Below are 18,754 nucleotides of genomic sequence, written 5' to 3' on the forward strand. Positions count from 1 at the left end.
GGTGGATGGATTATCTTGGCAATGGAGAAATGCTCACTTACAGGGATGTAAACAAATTTGTGCAGAAAAGTTGAGAGAAATAAACTTTTTTTACGCATTCAATTTTTTGGGGATCCTTTATTTCAGCTCATGAAACATTGGACCAACACTTTACATGTTGTGTTTATATCTTTTTTTCAGTATAGATATGATATATGATGTAGTGTACTATTATAATTGGCTCCTAATAATAAGCTACTAAGAGAGTTATACAGTGTACTTGGTCACTGATGCCTGGGGGTCCTTAGTGAAATTTGGTTGGGGACCCCCCATCTCATGGCGAAACATTTAAGTGGCACCCCTCTTGACGGTGGACAGAAATTAAAGTTTTGCTATGGGGCGTAGAATAATGTTGCCGTTTTAAAGCAAGTTTTCTGCAATTCTACACATTTTGCCATGCGGCTGCGAGAAACATGATGCAGTTTTACAGCTAATTCCCTGCAAAACTACCCATGTTGCCATGGGGTGGAGAAAAATGTTTGCCGTTTTAAAGCAAATTTCCTACAATTCTACCCATTTTGTAATGACTTATACCATGCTAATATGATATCTGCCCTGCGTGCCCGGTCGGTATTAGGCCATGATTACTACACGTTTAGATAGCTGGCTAGACTAAATACCAATCTAAATATTGATAGCTGACATTGCTAATTAAGTGACGGTCAGTGACTGACATAACAATAGAAAATTGGGGGCGTCAATGAAGCATACTCTCCCCCAGCCTCCAACTGACATGTTCCTGTTCTCATGCTTCTACAAGCAGTGAGTAACAACAGGGTTTTCCCTTTGCATAGTGCCACCCAATGGTTCAAAGTGGAACCAACTGTAAGAAGCGGGGCAGTATATATACAGCAGTATATAAAAAAGTGCAAAATAATTATCCTTGCTACCTATTTCCTGTCAGCAAGTTATAGTGTAGTTTAACTAATTTCACTTAAACTCAAGTGTTGCTATTTATTATCATACCCACCAAAATTACTTTACTTTCTTTATCTGTTCTAACGCCAATAAATGGAGCACTGGTCAATCACAACAAGTTGCCCCTAAATACTGACCTAAAGTTGGTTTTGTATTTCAACATCTAATGGTAAAGTTATAGATTTGGGCAGAGTCAACTGATTCTAGATCCGTACAAAGAGCCAACTGAGGCGCGAGCGACCGCCCACGTTTGAGAAGGCGCGGTGGGACCTCAGCCAATGGGATTCGGACATATCCGGCTTCGCAGCAGAGGGAAGTTCACTGTTGTCACTTTACAAAGGAGAACGTTTTCTGATAGTGAATTTGAACACAACATACAGGTTGGTAATACAGGTTAATGTCGCTGATGGTGCATTAGCTACATACACATTTTATGACGGCTTATTTTAGGATATTATGTAGCTACATTTGAAACAACTTTGACTGCTATGCTAGCTATGCCTTTGCTTGTAACAGCGCGTTAGCCAAAGCAAGCTAGTTGTAAAACGTGGTGATAACGTTACTATTTTGATTCCTGCATCATTTATTTCTTACCTACATCACTCATGTAGGTTGAGTCCTTTGTGGTTGAGTGTGGTTTGTGTGTCAACGGCAGGAGGACTTTTTGGGTATGTTATCAAACGAGAGAGTGTATATTTACGTCTCAACCCGAGAGCATGAAATACTGACATCTAGAGGTGGCTCATAAGTATTGCATTCCAATTGAAGTACAGTCAGTGGAGTAAAGTACTTAAGTAAAAATACTTTAATGTACTACTTAAGTCGTTTTTTGGGGTGTCTGTACTTTACTGTTTATATTTTTTTGACCACTTTTACTTCACTACATTCCTAAACAAAATTATGTACTTTTTACTACATACATTTTCCCTGACACCAAAAGTTCTCATTACATTTTGAATGCTTAGCAGGACAGGAAAATGGTCTAATTAACACTTATCAAGAGAACATCCCAGGTCATCCCTACTGCCTCTGATCTGTTGGACTCACTAAACACATGTTTCGTTTGTAAATTGTCTGAGTGTTGGAGTGTGCCCCTCGCTATCTGTAAATAAATAAAAACTAGAAAATGTGGCTGTCTGCTTTGCTTAATAGTTGGAATTTGAAATGATTTATACTTGTACTTTTGATACTTAAGTATATTTTAGCAATTACATTTACTTGTTATACTTAAGTATATTTAAAACCAAATACTTTTAGACTTTTACTCAAGTAGTATTTTGCTGGGTGGCTTTTACTTGAGTCATTTTCTATTAAGGCGTCTTTACTTTTACTCAAGTATGACAATTGGGTACTTTTTCCACCACTGAGTACAGTACAAACAGTTACAGCACAGTTAAAACAGTATGCTCGTGTGGAATTTAGGGGCTTACATGATTCCATGTTAAAGTCATAACATTTGTTTTAGCCAGAGTACATATACCTGGCTCTGGTTTTCGATAGTTACTTCTCTAGTTACCTTTTTAATAAAGCAATTTTATAGAAAGTTGCTATTGAAAATGTTCCTAACATACAGTACATCATTTATATTCAGTTGCCATTAAAAGTGGAAAAGTGATGTATTTTATATCATGTGGAGCCTGAAAAGTTTTATTCCAATGCATTTGGAGTGTGTGTGAGATGTAAAAAGCGTAGTAGATCTGGTTTGGCAGAGGCAGCTACTGTGATGTCACCAACAGTAATAGAGCGCAGAAGAACAGCGTGGGCTCCAATGTCTGCTTCTCTTCTAAAAACTACTGAGTGACCAGACCAGAGAAGAAGACAATGTCTCATTAACAACTGCTAAGGGTGGTCTCATTTTGTACAATAACATCTGATGCATTTATGTTTAATATGAAAATAATTAGCTATATTTMTTTTGTGCATTTTAGGCCCCTTTAGTTAATGTTCTAGCCTATGGTTCCTGTCACATTTTTGCTAATACTAATCTCTCGTGAACAGATCCACATTGCATAACACAAATGGGCGATTTTGCAGCAATTATATATATTTTTTTATTGTTTAAGTTTTTTGAAAAAACGTTACAGAAATTATTTTCTAATTTTGTCAGGAACCAGGGTTGGGGTCCATTCCAATTTAATTCAACATTTTAATTCTTGAATTCACTCAAGAAGTGGAGAATTTACATTTAATTAAATTCAAATGTTATAAATCTTCAAGTTATTGAATTGAAATTAGACCGTGTGGGCTTTTTGAGTAGGAATTGAATTGGAATTATAAAAACATTTAAAGAAAAATACCACAATTATTTTTTTTTCATTAGTCCACATTAGTCCATACTGTCCCAAAATGTTTTGATCAAGTTTTCAAGAYATAGAACTTAAAAAATACAGAAAAAAGCCTGTTGCAAATTCGCAAGATTTTAGTTCTAGGTGTCCAAGATTAGCTAATACTTATTATCAGGAAAAGGGGATACCTAATCAGTTGCACAACTGAATGCATTCAACTGAATTTGTCTCCTGCATTTAACCCAACCCCTCTGAATCAGAGAGGTGCAGGGGGGCTGCCTYACTCGAYRTCCACGGCACCCGGGGAGCAGTTGTTGGGGCTTAACTGCCTTGCTCAATGGCAGATTGTTCCACCTTGCCAGCTCAGGATTCGAACCAGCAACCTTTTGGTTACTGGCCCAACGCTTTTAACCGCTAGGCTACCTGCCGCCCCCTCAGTTATAATTTGAAGGTAGGAAACTATAAGAAAGAAACTACAGATGATCAACCTAGTCTAGGCTAACTCCTGATGAAACCTGATGGATGCTAGGCTGTCTATATGGGGGAAGACTCAKTATAGCCTATTGGAGAACTGATCTTTTATTATTTTGAAATAACGTCAACAATTTAAGAATTGGAACGGTAAACTTTCCTTTACCCAAAGTCCACAAACATATCTTAGAAAAAGTATTTTACAACAATATTGACTCAGTCGCAGCTTATTTCACACTCTAAATGCATTTTGGACGAAGCGTGTGTGTGTGTGAGCCAGTTTGGTATGCAGCATGCTACTATACTCAACCTCTTGTGCATTGAAAGCTGTGCTCCCATCACAGGTCAACAAGAGGCGTTTGTTCTTAATTTGGTTGTACTTTTTTTTTCTTTTAAACAAGTAATTATATATTCACATCGCTGAGCCATAGGGGCTTTCCAGCAGAGATGATGGCAAGACATTAAACAAGTGGTGTGTAACGAGGTGGTCGTAAAACACAACCCGTGGTGTCCCTCACAGACCTGTCATTATAGCTAAAAACAACAATAACACACGCCTGCCAGCTCCGGACACACACACTGTTCTCAGGCTACACACAAGCACATACACACCTAACACACACACACACACACCGTCACGACCCCCCACCAGTTTATCCTCATCATCATAAAAGGTGAAGAATGTGTGGTTTATTTCTCAGTAGGGTTCGATGAGAGACAAGGAAGAGATGGAGAGAGAGGAGAGAGATGGTGTTTCGGTCTAAGACGGCCCAGCACTTCCCTCCTTGCTGTAAGTTCAACTGTATTTGCCATTTACAGTACATGTGCCTACATCTGTGATACAAGCATGTGTTCTGAGATTCTCCATACAGCATGCTTTTAATTCACTTCTAGGTTTAATCTGTTTCTGTGAAACCAGCCCTAAGAGTCAGGGGCGACACGTAGCCTAGTGGTTAGAGCGTTGGGCCAGTGCCCGAAAGGTTGGTGGATCGAATCCCCGAGCCGACAGGGTAAAAATAGGTTGTTCTGCCCTTGAGCAAGGCAGTTAACCCTTCTGTTCCTAGGCCGTCATTGTAAATAAGAATTTGCTCTTAACTGACTTGCCTAGTTAAATAAAGGTTAAATAAAAAGAGTTGGGCTACTTTAAAAAAGGACCTTGTTCTCTACATCCTTGATGAGGTTGGGGAGTTGAGGCTTGAGTCCTTTAAACCACTACCCTGGTGTTGTGTGTATGTCTGTTTCTTCTGGCTGCTCTAATGGAATACAGGGTGAGTCCTTTAAACCACTACCCTGGTGTTGTGTATGTCTGTTTCTTCTGGCTGCTCTAATGGAATACAGGGTGAGGACAAATTCACTTTGTCCCAGATGGGCCATATGTTTGAAGAGCCTTGTTGTGATTTCTACTGCTACTGTCACTTTGCAACACCCACAAAACATGTTATTGTTCTACTTCAGCCCTCCATGCCTCTGGAGAAGGGTTGCACTATTCTGGTAACTTTCCCAAAATCCCCAGCTTTTCCAGAAATCCCGGATAGAATACTCCTGGAATCGGTAGGAAGTACGGGAATCCGCCATCTGGGATTTCTGAAAAACCTGAAAATGTGGGAATTTTGGAACCCTACTTTGGATCCCTTGTCCTGCTAGGAGAAGGAATAGTGTTCCCTGAGCCGTGTATCATATTTGTCTGTTTGTTTGTCTTCCATAGACCCTGCTCTGCAACAGGCTGCCCCAGCCCCAATAGCACCATGTCCCAGGCCCAGACGGGATCCATGGCTGGCCTAACGCCCCAGGAGGTAGCCTTCTGGTTAGGAAAGGCAGTGGAGTGGGGCCAGACTGAGAGCCCAGACACCCAGAGAGACACCTGCCTCCACCTGGGCCCTCTCAGGGCCTTCCTCCAGCTCCTCCTCACACACATACACACACGGGTAAGTGGACAGTGCCCTGCCCCATCCCAAATAACCCAACACCCATTTTTCTGGCCCCTTCTCCTGTCTGCTAGCATATTTGAATGTATCAGATAGGTGGATCATATTGCTAAGCTACTGTACACCTAGAGGTTCCTGTAGATCTGCTAACCATTGAATGGGTAGGAGAAGAGGAACGGGTAGTTTCTGGACCGGATCAGGGGCTGTATGTTTTAAGCTTCTCAAAATAAGAGTGCTGATCTAGGATCAGGTGCCCGTCCCYTGTCCACTTAATCTCATTCATTGTGATCTAAAAGGCTAAGCTGATCCTAAGTCAGCACCAACTCTGAAAGGTTTGGAAGAGTTGTGGACTGTGAGTGTGTAAGAACAGACTCCCTGACAGAACACCCAGGCTCATCCAGTTAATTAGTGCAGTTCATCAATTAGGCTGATCCATTAAGAGCTCGGTTGAAGCACTATGCTACTGTAAACATTGTCAGGCTCACCCCCCCCACCCTCCACACACACCTGAGGTCTCCCTCTCTAACACTGGCTGGTCTGTGTGACTAGTTGGCAGTGCTGCAATGTTGAGTTAGCCAGCTAATAGTTGTCAGGGGACTGCCAACGCTAACCTAATGTATCCCTGCATCAAGTGTACCAGATTTTGGAGAGGGGGAGCGACTCTGTGAGGATCCAGTGTTAGAGGTGCTGTACCTTCCAACCAACCATCTCGCTCTTTTTCTCACTATCTTTTTTCTCTTTTTTCACTCTTTCTATTTTCTCTCTTTTCACTCTTTCTATTTCCTGTCTTTTCTCTTCCCTTTCTTCTTTTTCTCAGGTCCTTTCTCTCTCTTCTTCTTCTCTCTTTCTCTCTTTTCTCTCTCTCTCTCTCTCTCTCTCTCTCTTCTCTCTCTCTCTTCCTCTCTCTCTTCTCTCTCTCTCCTTCTCTCTCTTTATTTTCTCTCTTCTCTCTCTGGCTTTGTCATATGACAGGAAAATAGGGCTCTTTGTCCATACAGCACACGTTGGTGGTTTGTGTCGAAATGAGAATGCATAAGCAGAAAAGAAATCCATAGCTACTGTGAAATATGGTGGTGGATCTTTTGATGTGGGGCTATTTTGCTTCCACTAGTCCTGTGCCTTTGTATAGGGTGTCAGACCTCTTTACCCAGTACCAGGACATTTTAGCCCACAACCTGGTTGCCTCTGCCAGGAGCTGGAATTTGGCCCAAGTGGATCTTGCACACATTAAAATCCACAAAGGAATTTAATTGTCCACAAAATCAAACATCAATCGCTGTAGTTGAAACCCATTGAAACCTTGGTCTAGATAGGATTATGACATCGAAAGAAGAACTGCAGAATCAGCGCAGCCAAAGCACACAAAGGATATCAAGGATCTGGAAGGATTCTGTATGGAGGAATGGTCGAAGATCCCTCCCAATGTGCTCTCCAATCTCATAAACATTTTAGAAAAAGGCTCGGTGCCTTTTCTCGGAAGATGAGTATTGAAACAGGTGTTAATAATGTTGACCCTTTTTTTTTTTCTCTGAACAATTGTATTATTATAAAAATATATATATTTTTTCATACAATAGAGCTCAGTATTTGAATTATTTGTTTTCTACAGTCATTTTTGCTCATCTTTATCAAGGGGTCAATCATTTCAACCCCACTTTATGTCAGCCCCTGGGTGAGAGCATCTTGCAATGTGAAAGGGAGGGAGGGAGAGAGTGAATGAGTGTGAAGGAGAGAGGGAAGGATCGCTTAATTGGAGTGAAATCCTTTCCCGGCAGAGGCTCATAAAAGAGTGGTTAAGTAAAATACTTCTCGGCACCAGTGTTGCCTTCTTTGATGACTAGAAACTTTATTGTGGCTTTTCGGCCTCGAGATGAAAAAAATATTCCAATTAAATATCCATTTCCTAATTTCTTTGGGTTTAGGGACCCTAGGAAGCTGTGTGTGTGTTTGGTTTTCCTTCTGGCTGGCGGGGCCTGCTGATACACTCCTACAACTCAAAGAGTCAGCAATCAAATCTGTTGTGCGTCGTGTGGTCATCGCATGTCAACGAGGTGAGTGTGAGTTGATGTCTGTGTGTGGCGTGACATTGTGTGCATACGGTGGAGTATGCGTTTTAGATATTTACTCTATACCACTGGACACCTTTCCATGGAATCATGTCCCAGTACTGCCTCAAGCGAGAGCAAGGGTGCGTCTCAAATGGCAACCCTTTCCCTGTATACAGTAGTGCCACTACTTTCAACCAGGGCCCATAGTAGGCACTATAGATCAGTGGATTGACGTTGCTTTGTCATATCTTTTGGCCCTGATGACATCGTTGGCAGACAAAGAGGTCCGCATCAAACTCCCTGTGATACCACGTAATCAGCCTCTTCTGTTCCAAGTGTCTGGGTATGCACAGTAGATACAGCAATGTCTAAAGCTTGGCTTTTTATGAGGGACGGTACTAGTGTGCCCAGTCACTACTTGATGCTGATTTGGCTCTGGTAGTTGGTGATAATATTTTCTGTTGCGATGGCTCGTTCTTTCTTTCTTTGAGGCCTGTATGGTATGTTTCAATAGCCTCAAACTGTAATAAAGATCTTATTGTAAATAAATATCCCTTCTGGGTTGCGTCATACAAGGGGTGTACACACACACACACACCACACCCACACACACCCCACACCACACAGGCGTGTCATATTAAACTGAGACCATGTGTTATGTACAGGATTGAAAAGAGTGTGACGCTTTGAGTGTGTTCCAGTGTACAGTACATTGGCAGGGCGGCACATTGTTGAAGTGATGCATAGAGAGGCCATCGAAAAGAAACGCGACAACAGTACCGCCCTGGTTGTGTGTCACACACACACAAGATGCAAGGTCTACATTTTTAAGAGAGATGCTACATCGTTAACGCCCCGGGTTCCAATGAATGACATCAGGACTCTGTTCGAGACTGGAGAAATACATACTTCCTTCCTTCCTCTCTACCTTGGGTAATCGTAGGTTGGTAACCTTGCTTTCTCTTATCAAATCAGGTAGAGATCAGTGATTCTGAACATTCCGTAGCGTCACACCCTTCGAACAGACCCGTTGTGTCATTGGTCAGTACTAAGCTAGCGACGACTAGCTGCCATTCCCTACAGTGTTCTGCTACAAGCTCTCCGTTTTTAATTGGCCGGAGAGAATGTTTTAATGCCCCTTGTTGCTTGGAGTGAAGAGTCTTCCACACAGAAACAGATGCTTGCTTAAAAAAGCACAACACACTCACACACTCACGTACAGTTTGTAAGCGGGCAAAGCTGAGCCCCAACACCCAAACTACCTGGCCCGTCACACCCATCTGTTTTGTGTATCTCTCACACTTCTCAACACATGATGTGTTCTGCTCTGGGGAAAATTAAACCCAGGAATGTTTATGGATGAAATGTGAAAACAAACTTGTACTAAACTTATGAACGCTTTGTTTTTTCGTTTTTAAACTTTAGTTACTTAAGATTGCACAAGTGGGTCCTGGCAATCTGTTTGGGAACCCTGTCATGGTACTGTATATGCTACAGTACACACTGTAGTTGTGTATGCTACAGTACACACTGTAGTAGTGTATGCTCAGTAGACACTGTAGTAGTGTATGCAGTACACACGAGTTTTGTATGCTAGTACACAAGTTTGTATGCAGTACAACTGTAGTTGTGTATGCTACAGTACAGACTGTAGTTGGTAATGCTACAGTAGACGTATGTATGCTACGTAAATGTAGTTGATGCTACAGCTAGCACAACTGTAGTGTAGTGTACTGATCTACAGTAGATGCACAGTACATGTAGTAGTGTATGCTACATACACTGTATTTAGCTACAGTCAGTAGTTTTATGCTACAGTACACTGAGTTGTGTATGTACAGTACAGCACTGTAGTTGTGTATGCTACAGTACACTGTAGTGTGTTGCTAAGTACAACTGTAGTGTGTATGCTACAGTACACCTGTAGTGTGTATGCTACAGTACACACTGTAGTAGTGTAGCTACGTACATGTGTAGTGTATGCTACGTACACATGTAGTAGTGTATGCTACAGTACACCTAGTAGTGTATGCTACAGTAACACTAGTGTGTATGCTACAGTACACACTAGTAGTGTATGCTACAGTACACACTGTACTAGTGATGCTACAGTACACACTGTAGTGTGTATGCTACAGTACACACTGTAGTAGTGTATGCTACAGTACACACACTGTAGTAGTGTATGCTACAGTACACACACTGTAGTAGTGTATGCTACCATTCAAAAGTTTGGGGTCACTTAGAAATGTCCTTGTTTTCTAATGATCAATTAGCCTTTTAAAATGATACATTTGGATTAGCTAAACACAACGTGCCATTGGAACACAGGAGTGATGTTTGCTGATAATGGCCTCTGTACGCCTGTAGATATTTCATAAAAATCTGCCGTTTCAGCTAGAATAGTCATTTACATTATTAACAATGTCTACACTGTATTTCTGTCAATTTGATGTTATTTTAATGGACAAAAAATGCTTCTTTCTTTCAAATACAAGGACATTTCTAAGTGCCCCAAACTTTTCAACGGTAGTGTATGCTACAGTACATGGTTGTGTATGCTACAGTACGTACAGTCAGTCAGTTATAGGGTATTGTCCCAGATGGAACCTAATCCATGCATTACTTTTGAACAGATGGGTCTTGGTAAAAAGTAGTGCACTCATAGGGAATAGGTGGACAGACTTGGTTTGGCCTAGTCATGTTGGTGTGGAGTGTGTGTTAGTGTCCGTGCTTTGTGTGTTTCCAGAGTTCCACCACAGAGACCATGAGGACTATTCCCTTCGTAGGCCAGTTCCTCCGGCCGCCTCTGCTGGAACCCCTATGTCACTGCGGGTGGTGAGTGGACTGTCAATAGGCTATGGTTTGGTGGATGGATGGATGCCTTGCCTAATGTGTTGTTTTGTTGTGTGTCCTGTGTTCAGCTGAGAGCCGCTCGCTCCTGCTCCAGAGTCTGTGGAGTCTATATTCAGAGGAACCTCACAACGCTGTCGAGAGGAAGGCCAACCAGTGGATACGGGTAATATAATCTATCAATATATCAATCAATCTATCCCTTCATCAATCACTTTTTGTATGCACAAAAAAACAAAAAACATTTAGCACTTACACCTGGTCCTTGTCTATGTTTCCATAGCTTACAGTGAGACATACATACCAGTCAAAAGTTTGGACACACCTACTGTACTCATTCAAGGGTTTTTCTTTATTTGTACTATTTTCTACATTGTAGAATAATAGTGAAGACCTCAAAACTATGAAATAACATGTAGCAACCAAACAATTGTTAAACAAATCAAATATATTTGAGATTCTCCAAAGTAGCCACCCTTTGCCTTGATGACAGCTTTGCACACTTTTGTTTTGATATGTTTACAATTTTTTGTTTACTACATGATTCCATATGTGTTATTTCGTAGTGTTGATGTCTATGTAGAAAATAGTAAAAATAAAGAAAAACCCTTGAATGAGTAGGTGTCTCTAAACTTTTGACTGGTACTGTATACTTTAACAGCTATAGTAAATTCTCTTAAACCAAAGAGTCTTTTGTATGGAGTGATTTCAGTGCCAACAGAAACTGTATTTGAAATCAGTATCTTTGAATTTTTATGCACAAATTGATTTTCAATTCATAAATGTAATTTGTATTTCATGATTTGAAACTAAATTGAATGAATATTGCATTCGATTTTAAAATTCAATTTGAAATGTATCAGTTTCATTGTGATAAATATCAAATGTAATTGGTCGTGCACACATATTTTGCAGATGTTATTGAGGGTGTAGCGAAATGCTTATGTTCCTAGCTCCAACAGTGTTTTCGAGGCAGAGGTCCCGAGTTCGAGTCTCCATATGAGCTGAATCAGGAGGAAGCGGTATTTAGTATTTATTAGGATCCTCAATAGCCAAGGCAGCAGCAGCTACTCTTCCTGCGGTCCAAACAGGATTAAAACAATTACATCACAACAAAACAACAGCCTTTATCAAAAACACAACAATGCATCATASAAGATATTACAATTATTACTCTATTATTATACATTTACAATATACAATTTATTTGTAATACTTACATTTATTTATACTACAATATTACAATATTGTAATGTTTGTGTGTAGAGTGCGTGTGTTAGGGTGTGTGTGTTTCAACACAGTGAGGTGTTGTTTTTTTGATCTGATTTCACTGCTCGCTTGAGTTACTTGATGTGGAAGTGAGTTCCATGTAGTCATGGCTCAATGTAATACTGTGTGTTTCCAAGAGTCTGCTCTGGTGGCATGTCTTGTGGGGTATGTATGGGTGTCTGAGCTAGGGTTGAATGGCAGGAACCCGGTTACCGAGATTTACCACCCGAAACCACAACCTTTTCCCAGGATAAATAACTGCGAGAAACCGGTAAATTATGATTAATTAATTGAACAGCATGGCGWGAAATGGAACTGTTAAATKATATGASATGTCTAAATCTGGCTTCTCTACGGCCTCCGCATGATGARWCATCAAYGCTCAGGGTGGGGACAGACTGCCCATCTCAGATWGGAGCACAGTTCACAATGCATGTAGACCAACCATCTCATCATGGTAACTTATTTTCGTAGCATAGGCTGTACTACAGTAATATAAAGACCGAATGTGTGTCTAATTTACCCATCTCCATCTGGCTTTCGAGGGTCACCTTAGGGTCACCTTATTTTGTAATTTTAAAGATTAAAAAAAAAAGTTTTATTGCAGCTGCAGAGTTTTAAAACAGCCTATCACTCAAATATTGTTTCTTTAAATCAGTGCACGCATGAGCACTCTCTTGCAGTCTTTCTCTCTCTCCACCAATTCCATTCAAATTGCATCCAAAATAGATCATCCTGTTCTAGATTGATACTGTATTTAGCCYGATAGATGTCCTAGCCTACCTCTTTCAGGTAATAGTCAATGCAGTATTAGCCTTATATTTAGCTAATTAATGATGGGKTTTGTATAATAAGCTTCTAATTTATAGCCTTTGTCTCCTTAAAAAAACTTTCCTGAGCTCTTGGAGTCCCATGCTGGAAAAGCAAGACTAGAATARCTTGCTGGATATTTTTTGTTKTGCATTTCTTATACCAATAGATTATTTGAAGAGGGACGCAAGCTCTTGTTTGCTGAATRTTAAATACAGCAGCCAATAGAACTCACAGGTAGTTTGAAAGAAGAGCGAACGCGGGATGGCGGTAGCCTGGTAGCAGTTATTTATTCAGACCCATAACCATTCAATCTTCGTGAAGAGAAGTGAAAGCCTTCTGCATCTAATTCTAGTCCTTTATCATTCAACGATGTGATTAGAATGGTGACGATAAGGACAACTGAACTTATTTCATTTAACTGTTGAAAGCAAGGAAGAAATTAAGTAACAATCGAGAGAGAAAAAAGAGKTAGGCTAATAACATTAGGGGAAATGTGAAATGTACAGTGCATTCGGAAAGTATTCAGGCCCCTTAACTTTTTCCACATTTTGTTACGCTACAGCCTTATTCTAAAATGGATGACATTTTTTTTCCCTCATCAATCTACACACAATACCCCATAATGACAAAGCAAAAACATTTATTTTTATTTTTATGTTTGAACATTTATAAAAATAAAAAAACATTTACATAAGTATACAGACCCTTTGCTATGAGACTCGAAATTGAGCTCAGGTGCATCCTGTTTCCATTGATCATCCTTGAGATGTTTCTACAACATGATTGGAGTCCACCTGTGGTAGATTCATTGATTGGACATRATTTGGAAAGGCACACACCTGTCTATAAGGTCCCACAGTTGACAGTGCATTTCAGAGCAAAAACCAAGCCTTGATGTCAAATGAATTGTCCGTAGAGCTCCGAGGATTGTGTTGAGGCACAGATCTGGGGAAGGGTACCAAACAATTTATGCAGCATTGAAGGTCCCCAAGAACACAGTGGTCTCCATCATTCTTAAATGGAAGTGGTTTGGAACCACCAAGACTCTTCCTAGAGCTGACCGCCCGGCCAAACTGAGCAATCGGGGGAGAAAGACCTTGGTCGGAGAGGTGACCAAGAACCCAATGGTCATTCTGACAGAGCTCCAGAGTTCCACTGTGGAGATGGGAGAACCTTCCAGATAGACAACCATCTCTGCAGCACTCCACCAATCAGGTCTTCATGGTAGAGTTGCCAGACGGAAGCCACTCCAGCCTGCTTGGAGTTTGCCAAAAGGCACCTAAAGGACTCTCAGACGATGAGAAACAAGATTCTCTGGTCTGACGAAACCAAGATTGAACTCTGTGGCCTGAATGCCAAGCTTCGCGTCTGGAGGAAACCTGGCACCATCCCTACGGCGAAGCATGGTGGTGGCAGCATCATGCAGTGGGGATGTTTTCAGCGGCAGAGACTGGGAGACTAGTCAGGATCAAGGGGAAGATTAACGGAGCAAAGTACAGAGAGATCCTTGATGAAAACCTGCTCCAGTGCGCTCAGGACCTCAGACTGGGATGAAGGTTCACCTTCCAACAGGACAACAACCCTAAGCACACAGCCAAGACAACGCAGGGGGGTTCGAGAAAGTCTCTGAATGTCCTTGAGGGGCCCAGCCATAGCCCAGACGTGAACCCGCTCGAACATCTGCAAAGAAGAATGGGAGAAACAGAGAAGAATGGGAGAAACTCCCCATATATACAGTGGGGCAAAAAAGTATTTAGTCAGCCACCAATTGTGCAAGTTCTCCCACTTAAAAAGATGAGAGAGGCCTGTAATTTTCATCATAGGTACACTTCAACTATGACAGACAAAATGAGAAAAAAAAATCCAGAAAATCACATTGTAGGATTTTTAATGAATTTATTTGCAAATTATGGTGGAAAATAAGTTGCATGTTGCTCAAGGAGAGAGAGAGAGAGACAGTCGGACATTGCAGCAGGTAGGCCTAGCCTATAAAATTTGATAGAGAACAAACTAACTAGTTACCCTCGTACCCTCTAGTTNTCTCTCTATTTTCTCTCTCTGCTTTGGTCATATGACATGAAAATAGGGCTCTTTGTCCATGCACACCAGTGGTGGGTTTGGTGTCGAAATGAGAATGCATAAGCAGAAAAGAAATCCATAGCTACTGTGAAATATGGTGGTGGATCTTTGATGTGGGGCTATTTTGCTTCCACTAGTCCTGTGGCCTTTGTATAGGGTGTCATGATCTTTACCCAGTACCAGGACATTTTAGCCCAMAACCTGGTTGCCTCTGCCAGGAAGCTGGAATTTGGCCACAAGTGGATCTTGCACACATTAAAATCCACAAAGGAATTATTAATTGTCCACAAAATCAACATCAATCGCTGTAGTTGAAACCCATTGAAAACCTATGGTTTGAATCGAAGAGGGCATGCCAAAAGCACAGACAAAGGATATCAAGGATCTGGAAGGATTCTGTATGGAGGAATGGTCGAAGATCCCTCCCAATGTGCTYTCCAATCTCATAAAACATTTTAGAAAAAGGCTCGGTGCCTTTATCCTCGGAAGATGAGGTATTGAAAACAGGTGTTAATAATGTTGACCCTTTTTTTTTTTTTTCTGAACAATTGTATTATTATAAAATATATATATATATTTTTTGCATACAATAGAGCTCAGTATTTGAATTATTTGTTTTCTACAGTMATTTTTGCTCATCTTTATCAAGGGGTCAATCATTTCAACCCCACTTTATGTCAGCCCCTGGGTGAGAGCATCTGCAATGTGAAAGGGAGGGAGGGAGAGAGTGAATGAGTGTGAAGGAGAGAGGGAAGGATCGCTTAATTGGAGTGAAATCCTTTCCCGGCAGAGGGCTCATAAAAGAGTGGTTAAGTAAAATACTTCTCGGCACCAGTGTTGCCTTCTTTGATGACTAGAAGACTTTATTGTGGCTTTCGCCTCGAGGATGAAAAAATATTCCAATTAATATCCATTTCCTAATTTGCTTTGGGTTAGGACCCTAGGAGCTGTGTGTGTGTTTGGTTTTCCTTCTGGCTGGTGGGGGCCTGCTGGATACACTCCTACACACTCACTTAAGAGTCAGCATCACAAGTCTGTGTGTGCGCGTGTGTGCATGCATGTGCGAACGAGGTGAGTGTGAGTTGGTGTCTGTGTGTGCGTGACATTGTGTGCATACGTGGAGTATGCAGTTTTAGATACTTACCTATACCACTGACACCTTCCATGGGAATTCATGTCTCCAGTACTGCCCAAGGGAGGCAAGGGTTGCGTCTCAAATGGCACCCTTTTCCCTGTATACAGTAGTGCACTACTTTCAACCAGGGCCCATAGTAGTGCACTATAGATCAGTGGATTGACGTTGCTTTGTCATATCTTTGCCCTGATGACATCGTTGGACAGACAAAGGGTCCCATAAASTCCCTGTGATCACCACGTAATCAGCCTCTTCTGTCCTAGATGTCTGGGTATGCACAGTAGATACAGCATGTCTAAAGCTTGGCTTTTTATGAGGGACGGTATTAGTGTGCCCAGTCACTAACTTGATGCTGATTTGGCTCTGGTAGTTGGTGATAATTATTTTCTGTTGCGATGGCTCGTTCTTTCTTTCTTTGAGGCCTGTATGGTATGTTTCAATAGCCTCAAACTGTAATAAAGATCTTATTGTAAATAAATATTCCTTCTGGGTTGCGTCATACAAGGGGTGTACACACACACACACACACACACACACACACACAGGCGTGTCATATTAAACTGAGACCATGTGTTATGTACAGGATTGAAAAGAGTGTGACGCTTTGAGTGTGTTCCAGTGTACAGTACATTGGCAGGGCGAGCACATGTTGAAGTGATGCATAGAGAGGCCATCGAAAAGAAACGCGACAACAGTACCGCCCTGGTTGTGTCACACACACACAAGATGCAAGGTCTACATTTTTAAGAGAGATGCTACATCGTTAACGCCCCGGGTTCCAATGAATGACATCAGGGACTCTGTTCGAGACTGGAGAAATACATACTTCCTTCCTTCCTCTCTACCTTGGGTAATCGTAGGTTGGTAACCTTGCTTTCTCTTATCAAATCAGGTAGAGATCAGTGATTTCTGAACATTCCGTAGCGTCACACCCTTCTGAACAGACCCGTTGTGTCATTGGTCAGTACTAAGCTAGCGACGACTAGCTGCCATTCCCTACAGTGTTCTGCTACAAGCTCTCCGTTTTTAATTGGCCGGAGAGAAATGTTTTAAATGGCCCCTTGTTGCTTTGAGCTGAAGAGTCTTCCACACAGAAACAGATGCTTGCTTAAAAAAGCACACACACTCACACACTCACGTACAGTTTGTAAGCGGGCAAAGCTGAGCCCCAACACCCCAAACTACCTGGCCCGTCACACCCATCTGTTTTGTGTATCTCTCACACTTCTCAACACATGATGTGTTCTCGCTCTGGGGGAAAATTAAACCCAGGGAATGTTTATGGATGAAATGTGAAAAACAAACTTGTACTAAACTTATGAACGCTTTGTTTTTCGTTTTTTTTAAACTTTAGTTACTTAAGATTGCACAAGTGGGTCCTGGCAATCTGTTTGGGAAACCCTGTCATGGTACTGTATATGCTACAGTACACACTGTAGTTGTGTATGCTACAGTACACACTGTAGTTTTGTATGTACGAACCAACTAATCTGTGTATGCTACAGTACAGCTTGTTTGTATCTACAGTACGACTTAGTTGTGTATCTACAGTACCGACTGTAGTTGTGTATGCTACAGTAACACTGTAGTTGTGTATGCTACAGTACGAGCACTGGTGTAGTGTATGGCTACAGTAGCAACTGTACGTGTGGTTATGCCTAACAGTTACGCCTGTAGGTTTTGTACAGTAGCCCGAGTATACTCAGTACCTGTAGGCACTCTGAATTAGTAGTGTATGCTTACAGTACGACACTGTGTTAGTGTATGCTACAGTACGACTGTTTGTTGTGTATGCTACAGTACAGACTGTAGTAGTGTATGCTACAGTACACACACTGTAGTAGTGTATGCTACAGTACACACACTGTAGTAGTGTATGCTACCATTCAAAAGTTTGGGGTCACTTAGAAATGTCCTTGTTTTCTAATGATCAATTAGCCTTTTAAAATGATACATTTGGATTAGCTAACACAACGTGCCATTGGAACACAGGAGTGATGTTTGCTGATAATGGGCCTCTGTACGCCTGTAGATATTTCATAAAAAATCTGCCGTTTCCAGCTAGAATAGTCATTTACATTATTAACAATGTCTACACTGTATTTCTGATCAATTTGATGTTATTTTAATGGACAAAAAATGTGCTTTTCTTTCAAATACAAGGACATTTCTAAGTGRCCCCAAACTTTTCAACGGTAGTGTATGCTACAGTACATGGTTGTGTATGCTACAGTACGTACAGTCAGTCAGTTATAGGGTATTGTCCCAGATGGAACCCTAATCCCATGCATTACTTTTGAACAGATGGGTCTTGGTAAAAAGTAGTGCACTACATAGGGAATAGGGTGGGACAGACTTGGTTTGGCCTAGTCATGTTGGTGTGGAGTGTGTGTTAGTGTCCGTGCTTTGTGTGTTTCCAGAGTTCCACCACAGAGACCATGAGGACTATTCCCTTCGTAGGCCAGTTCCTCGGCCGCCTCTGCTGGAACCCCTATGTCACTGCGGGTGGTGAGTGGACTGTCAATAGGCTATGGTTTGGTGGATGGATGGATGCCTTGCCTAATGTGTTGTTTTGTTGTGTGTCCTGTGTTCAGCTGAGAGCCGCTCGCTCCTGCTCCAGAGTCTGTGGAGTCTATATTCAGAGGAACCTCACAACGCTGTCGAGAGGAAGGCCAACCAGTGGATACGGGTAATATAATCTATCAATATATCAATCAATCTATCCCTTCATCAATCACTTTTTGTATGCACAAAAAAAMCAAAAACATTTAGCACTTACACCTGTGTCCTTGTCTATGTTTCCATAGCTTACAGTGAGACATACAGTACCAGTCAAAAGTTTGGACACACCTACTGTACTCATTCAAGGGTTTTTCTTTATTTGTACTATTTTCTACATTGTAGAATAATAGTGAAGAC

At 41.4% G+C, this 18,754-nt stretch overlaps 1 protein-coding gene across 3 annotated transcripts in view; it reads left to right on the top strand.

The window, feature by feature from the left end:
* The first annotated feature begins 1,233 nt into the window (after positions 1–1,233).
* fancc (FA complementation group C) overlaps positions 1,234–18,754 on the top strand; it is a 47,206-nt gene continuing 29,685 nt past the window's right edge. The window contains exons 1-5 of one of the 3 annotated variants that reach the window (XM_070447104.1): positions 1,234–1,337; positions 4,415–4,503; positions 5,419–5,638; positions 18,256–18,343; positions 18,430–18,524. In XM_070447104.1, the coding sequence (XP_070303205.1) occupies positions 5,459–5,638; positions 18,256–18,343; positions 18,430–18,524 (363 nt within the window). In that variant the 5' untranslated portion in view covers positions 1,234–1,337; positions 4,415–4,503; positions 5,419–5,458. The remainder of the gene's footprint in view (positions 1,338–4,414; positions 4,504–5,418; positions 5,639–18,255; positions 18,344–18,429; positions 18,525–18,754) is intronic. The other 2 variants (XM_070447105.1, XM_070447106.1) reach the window with 2 other exon arrangements.

Source organism: Salvelinus sp. IW2-2015, linkage group LG15 (genome assembly GCF_002910315.2).
Source record: "Salvelinus sp. IW2-2015 linkage group LG15, ASM291031v2, whole genome shotgun sequence".
In the NCBI taxonomy this organism is placed as follows: domain Eukaryota; kingdom Metazoa; phylum Chordata; class Actinopteri; order Salmoniformes; family Salmonidae; genus Salvelinus; species Salvelinus sp. IW2-2015.